Genomic DNA, 16,747 nt, shown 5'->3' with positions numbered 1-16,747 from the left:
CTGCCCTTGTCTAATGCCTTTCATAATGTTGGGAACATGGGCTGGCATATACAAATATTGGGGGCGTACACCCCGACTGTTACGTAACAGGTGTTATGTTGAGATTCGCCTGTTCTTCGGAGGTCATTTAAACAAATGAGATTTATATAAGAATGAGGAAACAATGGAGTTTGAGACTCACTGTATGTCATTTCCATGTACTGAACTCTTGTTATTCAACTATGCCGAGGTAAATTCAATTTTCAATTCGATGGCACCTTTAATATACTAATATAGTTTTTATTTATTGAATGAATTAGTCTGAATTAGCTTTTAGCTTTATATTTTCAGTTTTCATTTTTTAATTTGGTTTTTACAGTTATTTTATTAGTTTTTTTAATATTTTGAAATAGTTTTAACTTATTTATATTTTAGTTTTAGCTTTCAGTTAGTAATTTTAGTGCTTCAACTTAAACTTATTTTAGTTAGTTGCGTAAGCAACATTTTTAGTTTTCATTTCATTTAAAGGGGTGATTCTCTGCTTTTAATAAAAAGTGGCTGTCTATGCAGTAGAAAGGCAAATTATTTTTTTTAAATCAGTGCTACATGACTAGAGAAAATGAAGAAAAAGCGCTGTAGCCAAAAAGGTTCCCTTATGCCCAAGGTAGGTAAAATTCAGCACCCATAATGCACTTGGATCGATCCGACTAGCCATAAGAAGGAATGCAAAAATGCAGAAGTACGATCTGTAGTTTTCACAAAAGCCTTGGAGCTGTTACTCTGGCTGACTTTTAACAAGTAAACAGGGATATCTGGATGTGTGTAACATGGAGAAAGAGTACACATTGTTCATTTATGTATAGTACCGACATAGAAAATCGACACACTTATCTATTAATTTTTCATCTAATATATTTAATTTTATTTCAGCTTTATTTCAGCTGAAATAAAGATGATGAAACAAAACTGTTTTTATAGATTTAGTTGACAATATAAACACTGGTCTAATATGGAAATAAGTGTGCATATGTCGGTGATTAAAAACAAAAGAAGTCATTACTTGATACCACACTTATAAACTATATAAATGTTTTAATATTTACCAAAGTAGGGGAGTTCTGGTCAGGCCAGAAGGATTCTGGGATTGGCCAGTGACCCACAGGTACGCCTGTCTTGGGGTTGGGACGGACGTAAATGAGCTTGTGGCAGCTGTGCCAGGGCTGCGGACTAAAGGACGACAAAGGTCGAGCTGGATCCACAAGCCCATCTGCACAAAGAGAAGACAATCATTGTCTATTAAAAGGTTAGTTCACTCAAAAATGAAAACATTGTCATCATTTACTCACCCTCATGTCATTCCAAAGCTGTAAGACTTTCGTTCATCTTTGGAAACACAAATGAAGACAAAAAGACAATCTTTTTGATGAAATCTTAGAGATGTCTGTTCCTCCATAGACAGCTAATATGCAACCACCATTCTGACACTTCAAAAAGTTCATAAAGAGTAATCCATATGTATCAAACGATTTAGTCCAAATTTTCTGAAGAGACTCGATCACTTTATATGATGAACAGATTTAATTTAGGCTTTTATTCACATATAAACATTGATCAGCAAACATACACAGAAGCTCAGCTGAGCCTGCTTCATGCACGAGAACAAACCTCTTGAAGAAGCTCAAACGTGCTGCGTAACACACAAGAATGAATCTCATTGGTTCTTTCATATCAAGCAAGCATATTTGAGCTTTCCTTTACCATATCTGATGAGTGAGTTGATCAATGTTTATATGTGAATAAAAGCCTAAATTCAAACTGTTCATCATATAAAGTGATTGTGTCTCTTCATAAAATTTTGACTAAACCACTCAATTAATCTGGATTAGTTTTACAATCTCTTTATGAGCTTTTTAAAGCATCAAAGTTGTAGTTGCATAGCTGTCTATGAGGAACAGAAATTTATCAGATTTCATTAAAATATATTCATTTGTGTTTCAAAGATGAACGAAAGTCTTACGTTTGGAACGACATGAAGGTGAGTAAATGATGACAGAATTTTCATTTTTGGGTAAACTAAGCCTTTAATTATTTTCCTAAAAAGCACAAAACTAAAATGGAATCACATTATCACCACTGACCTTCACCTATCATAGGTGGATCTGGACCACTCTTCTCAAAGTGTATTACAACTCCACTCAAAACCTTTTGGACGAGAGACTCAAGACACTGGTTCAGCATCCTTTGCGTCTTAACACAGTAAGAGCGGCCTTATAGAGAAAGGGTGAGAAGAAGAGAGTCAGCTGAGCTATGAGATAAACAAGCCAAATTTGAATAATCAACTAAAATAACCCTGTGCTTAGGGAAATTAAGTGCATGGGTAGGAAATCATCAATTTTTTTCCAAAAAGAAACTGACCAACAATTTATTTAAACTTTATTTTGTGACTTCACTGGAACAAAAAAAATGATAATTAAGAGTGCTGCATTGAAGACAGATTACATAATAACAGATCTGTAAGGGGGCTGACAGATTAATTGCAGAGCTTTACTGGGGTTGAGATGAAAAACATGAAGCCCCCTTAAAGGGTTAGTTCACAAAAAATCCTCTCGGATTTCATCAAAAATATCTTAATTTGTGTACCGAAGATGAACGAAGGTCTTACGGGTGTGGAACGACATGAGGGTGAGTAATAAATGACAGAAATTAAATTTTTGGGTGAACTAACCCTTTAAATAGGACCTAGAACCACTTATGTATAAAGGACTGTTTAAAGCACTTTCGTAGCGTTCAAGCCTCATAAATTGAAGTTAATGGTTGATTTGATCAATATTTTAAACTGTATTTTCTGGGTTTAAATATACGCAGGTTTAAATTCTTTAACTGATTGGCACTGAAATGTAAGATTGTTACGCTGATGGATGTACCTCCAGTGACCTCACACATCTGGGTGATAGCAGACTCATCAGTGGGCACACTGCCCAGCTGCTCGCTGTCGGGCACGGACACTCCTGGCAGCCGCAGGACCAGGGCAAAGAGTCGCTGGTCCCAGCGGAACGGCTCCTTAGTCAGCTCACTACCTGGCAACGGGGAATTCAGCGGCAGATGTAGCTGAGGGAGGAAGAGAAAATGAGAAATGAGATGGCATTGGGGTTTATGAGAAAGACACACTTCCTGCAAAACTTAATATTAAACATGATATAAATGGACAAGCAAGTCAAAAAATCAAACCTCTTCAGCCACCCCAGAGCTGTGCGTCAATTTGTTACCATCTGTAATCGTAATAATGACCGATGGCTCCAGAAAGAACGGGTTCCGACCCTAGAAGAGAGGACATAATTTCTTTTAAAAAAAAAAACGCAAAGAAAAAGAGAATTTGGGGTTCTTATTTCTGAGATCTTCTATAAAATGCTAAAGTCTCATAATAAGCATTGAGGTCCAAAAATCTGAAAATGCTTGAAATCTGATATCCATTAAAACATATTTTAAAACATAAAACTTAATATTCATTTATGGTCCGACGCTTCCTGAAGCATTGTTTTGAAATTGGCCATTACTAAATAAGTCGTTATTTCGTTTTTTTTTGGCGCTCCAAAAATATTCTCGTCGCTTTATAATATTAATATTGAACCACTGTACTCACATGAACCGATTTGAATATGTTTTTAGTACCTTTATGGATCTTGAGAGAGGAAGTGTCCATTGCTCCTTATGCAGGCCTCACGGAGCTTTCGGATTTCAACTAAAATATTTTAATTTGTGTTCTGAAGATGAACGAAGGTCTTACGGGAGTGGAACGGCATGAGGGTAAGTAATAAATTACAGAATTTTCATTTTTGGGTGAACTAAAAACATCAATTAACATGGACTAAGAATGAATAATATTTCTACAGCATTTGTAAACCTTAAAACATCTAAAAATTCAACATTTACTAAAAAGTTTAATCTGTTAACGCTAGTTAATGCACTGTGAACTAACATAATGACATTTTTTATTAACTAACATTAACAAAGGTTAATAAATGCTGTAAACATACATTTTTCATGTTAGCTAATGCATTAACTGTTAACAAATGAGACCATGTTGTTACCAAAATCCTTTGTAACATTATAAATGTCTTTACAACATTTGAACAGTGGTGTAAAGTGAAATGATTAACTGAAAAATGGCATTTCAGTGCATTATTCTGAAGTTTATGTCAGAACTTATCTTTGTTTTAAATGTTTCAAAATCCTAAAACTTCCTTTTTGTTTCCAGGTTTAACTTAATTCCAACACAGTTCAATGAAATGAGGTAATAACACTTAAACTGACAGATGTTGCCAATTGTAGTTTACACAGTAAACGTTGAGTGAATACAACACGCATTCTCTCTGTCCGTACTGCAGGGGTCAGCACTCAGTTACTCACTCTCTCACGCAGTAAACTCAGCATGTAGATTAACACACTGCCTGAGGGTTTTATCTCAAAATGCATGTCTCCTATTTTAGGTAATCCAGCATGGTCTTAATGTGTGCATATAGAGTATCTGAATATTCTGAAGTACAAATAATCCACTTAAATGCTTGATTTTATATGAAAAACCCACACAAATCAAATTAAATTAAGGTGATACTCGTAAGGTGATTCAAAATTGGCTCTGTAATCTCTGCATGTCGCTACATCTCTTCCTCCTCCGGAGTAAAGAGGCCCCCTGTTACCGCTGATGAAAGCATCTCCACTACAAAGCCTCGCTGAACGGATGGTGCTGCTTAAAGCAGTGGGCAGCATCAGGTTTAAAGCTTTGGACTACAGAACATTTTCCCATATGTTAGCTGGGTCACTCTCATGCCTTCTGGAACACTTTAGACGTGCTGTGAAATGGTTATTTTTGTGTAATGGCTTCTTTCCAGCTACTTTCCACTGAAGGAACATGTTGGTACACAACTGAATAATTACATATTACATATATAATGTATTTGTTCACTTCAAAGAACAAAACATTCAAGGCTGGATGAGACCAGACTAGAGTTAAATTATGTTAAAACATTTATTGATCTGAATATTGTGTTCTTTTTTAATGTCTGTGATGGTTAGTATTCTTGTCATGTGAGGAGACAGTTCTTGTTATGCTGCATGCAGAATACCCAGGAGTAATTTGTTCTTCACTGAATAAAGATTGTTTTGGCTTTTTGAATACTGAAGGGAGATATCATTTTTACCTGACCATAGTTGTCGATGCCAGAGACTAGTCTGTTGAGATTAAGCAGGTCGAAGGCAGCGCGGAGAGCGTGACCCAGTGTAGTCAGCCCAGATGCCTGCAGGTTCTTCAGCTCACTCATGAATGTGGCATGATTCTCTTTCCAACCCGCCTACCATGTACAGAAACAAACACAGAGATTATGTAAAAAAATAGTTCCATATAACATTAGGAATATTAAACATTCAGACATTCATATACATCTAAACCAAAATGTACACTACCGTTAAAGTGTTAGTTCACCCAAAAATGAAAATTCTGTCATTTATTACTTACCCTTATGCCGTTCCACACCCGCTTCAGAACACAAATTAAGATATTTTAGTTGAATCCGATGGCTCCGTGAGGCCTCCATAGGGAGCAATGACATTTCCTCTCTCAAGATCCATAAAGGTACTAAATCATATTTAAATCGGTTCATGTGAGTACAGTGGTTCAATATTAATATTATAAAGCGATGAGAATATTTTTGGAGCGCCAAAAAAACTAAATAACGACTTAGTTAGTGATGACCGATTTCAAAACAATGCTTCAGGAAGCATCGGAGCACAGATGACTCAGTGTGTCGAATCTGCTGTTCGGAGCGCCAAAGTCACGTGATTTCAGCAGTTGGCAGTATGACACGCGATCTGAATCATGATTCGACACACTGATTCATTATGCTCCGATGCTTCCTGAAGCAGTGTTTTGAAATCGACCATCACTAAATAAGTTCATTTTAATAAGTTTATATTAATATTGAACCACTGTACTCACATGAACCGATTTAAATCGGTCTTACGGGTGTGGAACGGCATGAGGGTAAGTAATAACAGAATTTTCATTTTTGTTGTGGTCGATAAGATGTTTCTGAAAGAAGTCTTTTATGCTCACCAAGGCTGCATTTATTTGATGAAAAATACATTAAAACATTACTATTGTAAAATATTATTACAATTGAAAATAATAAAATTATTTAAAAATGTAATTTATTCTTGTGATGGCAAAGCTGAATTTTCAGCATCATTACGCCAGTCTTCAGTGTCACGTGATCCTTCAGAAATCATTCTAATATGCTGATTTGCTGCTCTAGAAATTATTATCAATGTTGAAAACAGTTGTACTGCTTAATATGTTTGTGGAAACAGTGATACATTCTTTTTTAATGAATATAAACTTCAAATGAACAGAATTTATTTGAAATAAAAATGTTTTGTAACATTATAAATATATTTCCTGTCACTTCTTAATGCATCCTTGCTAAATAAAAGTATTAGTCTAACTTCTTAAAAAAACAATCTGACCCCAAACTTTTGAATGGTACTGTATTTGAAAACTTTAATCACAATTAAAAGTAACAAAATATCAAACCGGGTAGCAAAAGCACAGACATTTCACAAAAAGAAGATTGCAAGGTTTTAAATGATGAGAATATAAGAATATAAATATTGACCTGCAGTTCTAAATCAAGACCAAATAATATTTTGACTTTTTTTTTTTTTAAGTTGTCAAAAGTTACTGGAACATGTTAGTGATGTCAAACACTATAGATATAGAAAGACGGTTCACTCCTATGGAGTGCCCCAGGGATGACGCGTTTTTGTAGGCCAACCCGGAAGTTAGCGGCGCACGGGTTCCCTCGGTTGAAAGCCTATGCATTTTTCCCATAGACTTTTGGAAAATCGCAGAAAATAAGCTCTGTGTTTAACAAAGGGTTATGACACTTACACGTTTTGTCTATCAAGATAATCTTTACAAGTTAACACAACATTTATAGATTTTGAAGCCTAAATAAAGGCGTCAGATATAAAAGGCTAACAGTAGGCTATAAACGGACTACAGCACACCATGGTCACGGATCAACGTCACCACCACCAAGCGTCCTCAAACTTTATTTAGAAAACAACTTTATTTATAAACATGCTCGCTGATTATGATCTGTGCTGTTATGAATACTTATCCACTTTTTCATGAGAAATGCTGTCCAAATGTCCCGTTTTTAATGATGACGTCTAAGGTCCCCGCCAAAGGAAGTAGTCCCTTTTAGCAATTTGTTAGCAACAGCCGATTTTAAAACACAGTAAAAGTTTAAAAAAATCACAAGTAACTGGTGTGTTTTATGTCATAGATCAAAACGTGAAAGTATTCAGAGGCTTTGTTAACCACAGACCTTATTTCAGGCGATTTAGCAAAAAACAATTTAACAAAAAACCCATAGACTTTACGGCGTTGGAACCGGAAGTCCTAAAATGCTAACTCGCTTCCGGATTTTGCCTACAAAAATGCGTCATCCCTGAGGCACTCTATTAGGAATGGGAGAAACTGCAACAAGCAATATGGTGGAAGAGGTCCCGCCTTCTAAGTAAAAGAGCCAATCGCTGATTGATAAAGTCATTGCATCACTGCAGCTGTTAGAAACCTGAGATCGCGCATAGGACTGCACATGCGCATTGGCTCATCTAGCTTAACGCTATTTGAGCATAAGAAACAACATTTACGGGACAGTTCATGTCAGGTTTTGTAGCTGATTTGAAATTAATTGTGAGTTCGCCAAGCAGTTTTTGAGAATTCAAGATTCTCCTATTCAAATAGATTGCTGCCCGGCCGGAGGCGTTGCAAATATGGCGGCTGAGTGAACAGACTTTCCTTGAAAGGGACTTTGGTAATGTGACAAACTACCTTTTAGGCCTCTCTATATGTATTATTAGAAACATGATCAAATCCTATGCAAACTATTACACAGTAAACAGACGTTTCCATCCTACTATGTGTCAATGACCTGTAGCTTTCGCCTAGCAAAATTAAGCACCTATTAGGCTACATAATGTTGTGTAATTCACATATGAACAGCTGGCCTAAGCACACGTCAACCTCAACTACACTACTTAAACGTCAGCTGAGAGAGATAGCAAAGAATGGTGTCAGACAGTCAGACAGTCAAGACCCAAAAAGTCCACATGACAATGTTTGTGTCCGCTTGTACTAGTACATGTGTACGTGTAGAGATCTGCTACATAAGGCTTGACTTGTTTTACTATCTTCAAAAGACATTAGTGTGTGTCTGTCCCTGACCCACATTACCCCTCCCAGCAGAAGAATAGTCATTACTTTACTGCTCACCCAAAACGAAAAACAACAACAATAATATAATGAGTTCAGATGCTGAGAAAAGAACCGAGGTGAACAGTTCACCAAATCTGCTCTTACAAAATGATTCCTGCTCCACATAAATTTACTCAGTGTGAATAAATCAACACATTACATAAACATGCATACATTGTAAATCCCCACAAGGGAGAGAAGACTTAACAGGTCATATCCCGAGGTGGTTGAGCTTCAGATGTGTGTGTGTGTGTGTGTGTGTGTGTGTGTGGATTTATGTGCATTGGGAAGCACTAAAGAACAAAGCAGCCAGAGATTTGTCAGTAGGGGCTGGACAGTGTATGTCTCTATCCATGTATGGAACAAAACAAAAAAAAGAAACCATTCAAGCAGTAGCTCTTCTAACTGGCACTCAATAATTCAAGCAACAGAGTAATTCTATTTTTTTCCCCATCCGTCTTTCTTTCCTTCCGCATTAACAATTTATTGGCTCTGAAGAAGTGTGACTGCAATCAGACTCTCCTTTAATCACACGCTTGTCCAGCAAGGCAGAAGAAGATGGGAGAGAATAAGGAATGTGAACACTGAATAAGCCAGGAAAAAGGATAATACCCTAATTGCAGCTTTAACAGAGGAAATGTACACTCAAACCCTTCTTTAAAGAATGACAACCTGACGGCGATCCAACAGAGGAAAGAACAAACAATGTAATCCATATACGAGTAAATCTCACAAAAGCATATCCAGACCATATTTCACCCAAAAATTAAAAGGAAAAAAAAAAAAACAGCAATTGGATTTTATATAAAGAAAAGTACTGTAATGCACCAGGTTTCATTTTTATATTTGGGATTTTTATTTATTTTTAGTGGTGATTTTCATTGTTGTTTGCATTACTGTGATACATTTTTTTTTATTAAATAAGAATACTTTTAAGGCAGTAGATCAAATACTAAAACAGTTTAAATCATATATTATTACATTTTATACAGATCATATTTGAACCAAAGACTTTATATAGATAGTGCACTCTTATTTAATGAATGGGAGAAAGTGCAACGCGGAATAAGTCCCGCCTTCTAAATAAGAACCAATCGCTGATTGGTAAATTAATGGCGTCACTGCAGCTGCCTGCTCCGGTTCCAATAGAAACAGTCAGGCGCGCACTTTCTATAGAGACACACTATTGCATGCCCATTAGCTTGATCTAGCCTGAAAATGCCATTTTTACATGATTCGAGCTTTTAGAAACAAACTTTATGAGAAAGTTGTTGTCGGATTTCATTGGTGATTTCAAATATGAAATTTAATCAACAGCTTGACAAACAGCTTTGGAGAATTTTACGTTTCCCCATTCAAAGAGATAGGAGCTGCACTTGAATGCCCGAGAGGCGTTTCAAAGATGGCCGTCAAATGAAATGACTTGTCTTAAAGGGACTTTGTTTAATATATTATTTAAATAAAATTAAGATTTTTTTTTTTTTTACATTGTGACAAATAGGGCACAGTTAATCACATGTGCCCTATTTGCTCATTATTGCTTTTGACATTTTTATTTACTCAGTGGTGAGAATCTATATATACATGAAGGCAGCACAACAAATGTATATGATGCATAAATACTTAACAATATAAATAATAAATTGTTTCCACAGTAATAAGATTTTAGAAAGAAAATATGCATATTGTCATGAAAGATTGTCACACACACAGACACACACACACAAAATAAAAACCTGTATGGTCCCCAATTTGCTTTAAACTATAAAAAAATACAATTTCTTATTTTTTATTTAGATTTTTGAAGTGAAATATAACCCAGGTATCATCTTGAGAGGTTTTGTGAGATTCGCCCACATATTTCCCTCCAGAGCAGAATGGAGAAAGTAATAATGCTAGATAAACATAAAGCTGTTGTTAGTTACAGAGAACATATAATGTGTTTTTCTGCTCTCAGAATTAGTGTACTATAAAACCTGACACTGTCTTTCCTCTTCAAACGTAGGACAGGTGGCAAGACAAATGAGCAGTTTTACATAAACTAATAGATAAGGACTTATTCCCTGTTGAGCTCCTGTTCTAAGGAAACTGGCAGTCACTGTATAAAGCTCTACAGCTCTTGTGATCTGAGAAGGAATCATCACAACAGAAAGGGCACGTGACAACCCAGGGTGGATTCACACGGGTTAAGCGAATGCCCTTATGGCCTGAGTATTATTCCAGGATCAGGTTGCCTTGTCCCGGGTGTTAATCTCTACTACTGCCTAAAGGTTGAACTGATCATGGATAACCATTAAGCTTGGTTACACACATCCACCCAGTTTTGCAGGAGGGACACTTCTGTGGTCTGAAGGGTGGTGCTTGTCATGTGTAATGATAAAGGCCAGGCAGGAACTAAAATTGTCACTCTAATGGAATGAGAGCTGGTTAACCAGCCAAAGAGCTGATCAGAGGGACCATCATGCTCATGAAAAGCTCAAATACATCTCCATTTTAAAATTGAGTATACGTGAGCAACATCCTAACGTGGCACACAATTTTTCTTGGTAATCTCCATCCTTTGCACTGCTGCATGCAGTGACCCAAAGCAAAAAAAATGCTTAAATATATGTCAGTTACAGTATCTGTTGTGAATTAGTTTTAAAGGGGACCTATTATGCCCCTTTTTTCAAGATGTAATATAAGTCCCAGGTGTCCTCAGAATGATTCTGTGAACTTTCAGCTCAAAATACCTCACAGATAATTTATTATACCATGTTGTAAATACACATTTCTGAGTGCATGCAAAAACATGCTGTTTTCATGCATAGTCTCCCAGATACTGTGCCAAATACTAACAAAACATCGGCTTGGTTTTGATTGGTTCTAATTTATCGTTTTCTGAGCGCACACATCTAAAGCACACGCACAGAAAGCTGGCTGTCAGACGGCACGTCTCGTGAGTATTAAACTAACTTCTCTTTCAAGTCTTATTTTGTTTAAAGTGTTAAATACACACAAGGTTATGTCAAACACACAAAGTTTACAAACACAGTCAGTTATGTCTATGAACGTAAACAGCAGGGATAGAAATCGCATGTGTATATTAGATCTGTGGCGCATTCCTTTCAAAAACAAAACTAATCCACTACATCTTCGGCGGCTCATATGTCGAGAGTAAATAAAGACTGTTTTGTTCACTCTTACATCAATCGCTTATGAGACATTCTTGTCGCTACATATGTCTAGACAATGGCGGACAGTGCAAAAAATTGCTCAGGGCGGGGTCTATGCTAATACAGCAGAGTCAATCAGCAGTCGTGGGTGGGGCCTGTACAATGTGATGTCACATTGCTCAAAAATGAAAACAGCTTGTTCTATGATACTGTTAAAGTAAAAAAAGAGTGGGCGTACTTTTATCATTATAAGGTGGTTGGGTGTACACACACTTCCAACAAACATTTATGTTCAAACACCATGTAAAATGAATTTCGTATAATAGGTCCCCTTTTAAATAGGAGAAGCAACATGGATTTCTAAAGAAATATTTTGTCTGCCTATCTGTTATGAAGAACGAAGAGCAAGATTCAGAGCAAGATAAAGCATGAGGCAGTCTAAAGGATAAACATGGCAGAATGATAAGGCCTCCAGACTCACAGACTAGATATTTCTAGGCTACACCACAATATTTGATGTGTATTATGTATGTAAATGTACAGTGACTATGAAAGATAATTGGACATTTAAGTCACACTTAAAATTACAAAATAAAATTTCAAACATCAAGATCTGCAAACAAATGATGCTTAATTTTGTTTTGTTTGTTTGTTTTTTAACTAACTTAAATTTTCATACTTATTTTTGCATTTACTTTTAACCAACTGGGTCATTTTAGTGGATGCATGAAGTCAGTCCTCTTTAAGTTCACACAGGAGTCCTATCAGAGGAACCACAGGTGTAATTCGTCACATTAACTATGAACATGATCCACTAACCACAAATGTCCAAATACACTTTGTCTTAAAGGGATAGTACACCTAAAAGCTAAAATTCAGTCATCAATTACTTGCCCTCTTGTCACTCCAAACCACCAAGTCTTTTGTTTATCCTCAGAACACAAATGAAGATATTTTTAATATTCTCTAATAATTTTTGTCCATGAAAGTCCACACAACCAAAACCTTCACAAATTAAAAAGTACAAAAAGACATTGTAATCAATATAAATCAAGCTCATCAAATATGGTAATCAGATGCTTGCTTGACGATCAAAATCCAATGAAGTTTAAAAGTGTGTAGACTTTTAAAATGTATGGACAAAAATGGTGAGAGTTATGGTTTTACGACAGGTGAGTAAATGATTGCAAATTTTTCAGTTTAAGGTGAACTATGACTTTAATTTTGAACAGCATACACAACAACAGTATTTGCATTGTTTGTATCATAGAAAAATAACATGTTTTCCAGGGCCTCATGGAGTAAACCACAAGCACAGTTGTATGCATTTTGCATTTTTCCTCCATTGGCTAAAGACAGAAACAACACAAAGTTTACAACAAAACAAATGTATTTCCTTATTTAACCTTTTGCTTTAATGATAAGCAATCTAAGCAGCAATCGATTAAGAAAATTGCAAAGGACAAAAACTGTGTCAACTTCAGAAAATAGGCAAAGCTAAGAATAATGTTCTGCTTGGCCAGGGCTCAGACAACAAGAGAGGCACACAAACAGGAAAAGAGAGCTTTGTGAGGACTGGAGGCTCACTGGAGCTCTTCACTGTTTAGATGCTGAAAATCTCATGAATAATTGACAGGAAATAAAAAAGGCACTCTGTCAGACACAGAGGCCAGATTCTTGCTAGGCTGGTATTTGCCCAGTGTATTCTTAAGCCTGGCCGCTAATTCTGAAGAGGCACTGCTTGGATGAGAAGTATTTTTTTTTTAAAACAGGAGGAACAAGCTGGCTACGAATAGCTCAGAGAGGGCTAAGGGCTTATGTAAGAGAGCGGTTATAACATCTCATAACACTTTAGCATCTCAAACAAAGACATAGTAAGATAACGATGCCAAGTATTTGCCACTTGCACATTCACAATCTCATCATCCAAGCGGCTAAAACATGCCATATACGTAAATCATTAGTGCTTATTACCCGGCTATAAGCAGGAAATACTTACTTTAGTTAAAGAGTTAAGTGTCACTTGGAAGTCAGCCTCAGATTATCTTGGATAAACTGAAACAGGGTGGGAAAACTGCATGACAAGCATTGGAGTAAGAAAACCCCCCAAGAGAGTGACTGGCTACTTGCCAGATAGTCCATACTAATGAACTGCTAAAGCGCAAAGCTACTTTCATTGTCAATGTCAAACCACAAACAAAGAAGACAGGAGCCCAGACAGCACCACGTCACATGTACATGTGCAGAACTCGATTCAAGTCCAGGCTGGGAGAAAAAGTGGAGGATATTTTGAAATTAGGCTGTGCAAAGTGACCGCATAACCACAATTCCCATATCCAATATAGGAGAACTGGCACAGCAGTGTATAAACAGATGATGATGGCTGAATTTGGGGGCGAGAAAGGTCTGAAAACTGATTAAGTGGGTTTTTTTGCTTATTGGACTGACGGATGTGTGGTTTTTAAGCATGCTGGTAAATGCTATGTCACATTTTGGTGAATTTTGCCGAACCAAGGAGTTTTTACTTGCTGGTGTTTTTTGTTTTGACAAAATATTAATGTCAACACAACCAAAGAGATTTAGCATTTAATGAGAAATGTATACATTTAAATGTCAGCTTTTATGAAAATAACTTATGCCAAATGGTTGAACTCTGTATTAGGGTGTATTAGGGAACCTAAAGTACTTCACAAAATGCATTGGTTTAAAATCATTTGTTTGAGTAAATAAATGCAAGACTTTTAATATTCTTAATATTCTGGAATAGTGAGAGCGAAGGCGTTAATAATGCATGTTCTCACTTTGGTTCATAAATCAAAAGTATATAACTAGGTCACTGCAGTAATTTAACAGTGAGAGCTTAACTTTTATTACATAATAATAGTTTTATTATAATGGTTTTTTTTTATATAATAATAATAATCTTTTTGAAACCCAAACAAATAGTGTTATTAAAAGGTCAGTTTTGCTGTTTTCCATGTGAAAATGCACTGGGAGTTGAGTTCAGTTGCAAATTTGCTTAGTTCGTCATAAAAAACGTATATGATGTTTTATTAACAAAGTTCAGGAGGAGCACATTCAGATAATCAACCAAATTAGCACAGGAGGAGGTATATATAGCCTAGCAGCAGACTTACCTCTGTCCCACTACAGTTTTCCAGCATCCCTCCACCACCCCATCTCCTCACTTCTAACTATCCCTATCCCAGCCTGGGATGGGGAGGGGAGGGGGGGTTCAGGCCAAATTCCGCCCTCCCCTCAGACAGCACGCCAAATACTCATAACCTTTACTCTATCTGATTACATGTAAGTGTGAACTTGTGAAATTATATCAGGATTTGAATCTGGCCCCTATGCGTACTACAAAATTACACCACTAGACTATCATGATTCACAGTCTAAGTGCCAGAACTGTCACTGTTGCCCTCTCAAAAAATGATGTGCATGATGCCTCTGAATGTAATACATGCAAGTCTATTCATGCCCTTGTGTCTTAGAATGATCACATAATTCATTTAGGAAGTACGACTCCAAGATGACAATGGCATTTAATTAGTATTCTAAATAAAGAAATTTGTTTGCATACACACAGACCATCCACCACACCGACAACTTGACCCTCCTTTAGCTTATCCCCAAATGGTGGAACCAACTTCCCCTATATGAACATAGCAAAATGCTTCCTTGTATCTGTATCTGTACTAATTTTCCTGCACTAGTAGCATTTGCTTGAATTTGCACAGGAAGCACTTATTTCCTAGTTGTTAGTATTTCAGATTACATGCTTGCCATCTGTTGTGCAAAATTATCTCTTATGTGATGCAAGTCACTAATGCCTTATGTTGGTTTAAAAGTAAGCATAAGCAAGCTTTGTATAGGAATATCTGATGTTTGAGTAAACTGTAAAAATCCAGTGGCTAAATGTAACAGGCACTTGGCGCACAGCACACTTAATAACCTTTCACCTGTTTGGTGTTTGGGAATTTGAAATATGAATGGGAAGGAGGTGAATGCACTTGCGAGTGGAGAGGGGAGGAAGTTTATGCTTGTTTTCAAGGGCAACTCAAAAGCGTCTCTCTCTCTCTCTCTCTCTTGTAAAGAGCAATGCAAAACTGCACAGCATCTCCTCATTTGCTTATTGATGGCTGTTGCACAAATCAAATCGTGTTGATTTGTTCAGGCTCTAGTGGCCAATCAGAATGCAAGAGGAGGGCACGAGCTACAGGGCAGGATGCTTGTCCAATCCCGGCCGAGTTGGCCCGTGCACGCGTCATGCACTACGTCACAGTGGATAATAAATCTCTCCGCCTCCATCTCAGCGCTCGAGAGCATTCCCAACACAAAAGCAAAATGTCCGCCATGTTCAGAGGCTGCGCTGCTCCGGGTCTGCGGATATTTTAACAAAAATTAGTCGTTTTCGTCACCGGGAGGCCGCCCGACCCGATGCTACGAACCAGAGGGACAGTAGAGTCTCACTGTCAGAAAAAAATCTCCGCTTTAACCACATATAAGCACAATTTAGTAGTATTTATTTACCTTTACGCCGTATGGTGGATCATCGAATGTAACTAGCATGTACCTGTCGCCTCTACTAGCCGGGTCTCGGGCACGCAGCTGTTAAAGAAAACGAAACAATAAACATTCATTTAAACTGATCCTGTCATAGGGATCCTTAACTTTAACAAGGTACAACAGTAAGCTGAAAAAGTCGGGGTAAAATTATGCTTTACCTTCATAAAGATCTCAACCGCGCCTTTAGCAATGTCCAGATACGTCGTACCCAAATAAGTGCGCTGATTCATAGAAGCGGACGTGTCTATCAGGAAAAGTAAAATAGGCATTTTAAAATGTATAGATATACGTCTAGATGTTTGCTAAAATATCTACAATCGGCATATGACCTATCTTGCGGCCCTGGGCATGCATATATGTGTGTATATATTTTGTTATAATCAGACCCCCCCAAAAGAGGGTCGTACTGCCACCCTTTGCAGCCGCCTGATTCTCTATCTGTCTTTTCTGAGCAGTGCTGGGCTCGCGCTGTTAGAGAACTTCTCTTCCGAACAGACCGAAACGCCTTCGCCCCGCCGCTACTACGCCATTGGCTGAAACGAGCCGCGAAGCCACGCCCACTCCAGTATAAATATGCAATGAGGTCGTGGAATGCCTCCTCAGTTCTCCGCGCTCGCTTGAGCGGACGGAGATCGAGAGGGACGACGGGGATCTTGTGTGTACCTAGTATTTATCTTTTAAAGGGCGCTGCTGCTGTTCTATTGTGTGTTAGACGGATTAAACG

The 16,747-nt window shown here is 37.3% G+C and overlaps 1 protein-coding gene across 3 annotated transcripts in view; it reads right to left on the bottom strand.

Moving 5' to 3' along the window:
* Positions 1 to 16,563, bottom strand: part of ints6l (integrator complex subunit 6 like) — a 29,211-nt gene extending 12,648 nt beyond the window's left edge. Inside the window, exons 1-8 of one of the 3 annotated variants that reach the window (XM_067386575.1) lie at positions 16,353 to 16,547; positions 16,182 to 16,267; positions 15,988 to 16,065; positions 5,178 to 5,327; positions 3,208 to 3,297; positions 2,904 to 3,087; positions 2,118 to 2,246; positions 1,083 to 1,246 (exon numbers count right to left, since the gene is read on the bottom strand). In XM_067386575.1, coding sequence (XP_067242676.1) covers positions 1,083 to 1,246; positions 2,118 to 2,246; positions 2,904 to 3,087; positions 3,208 to 3,297; positions 5,178 to 5,327; positions 15,988 to 16,065; positions 16,182 to 16,267; positions 16,353 to 16,377 — 906 coding nt within the window. In that variant the 5' untranslated portion in view covers positions 16,378 to 16,547. Of the gene's footprint in view, positions 1 to 1,082; positions 1,247 to 2,117; positions 2,247 to 2,903; positions 3,088 to 3,207; positions 3,298 to 5,177; positions 5,328 to 15,987; positions 16,066 to 16,181 lie in introns of all 3 variants that reach the window. The other 2 variants (XM_067386593.1, XM_067386584.1) reach the window with 2 other exon arrangements.
* Between the last annotated feature and the right edge of the window lie 184 nt (positions 16,564 to 16,747).

The sequence above is a fragment of the Chanodichthys erythropterus genome, chromosome 1 (genome assembly GCF_024489055.1).
Source record: "Chanodichthys erythropterus isolate Z2021 chromosome 1, ASM2448905v1, whole genome shotgun sequence".
Classification (NCBI taxonomy): Eukaryota; Metazoa; Chordata; class Actinopteri; order Cypriniformes; family Xenocyprididae; genus Chanodichthys; species Chanodichthys erythropterus.
This window is presented reverse-complemented; position numbering and strand designations above follow the sequence as displayed.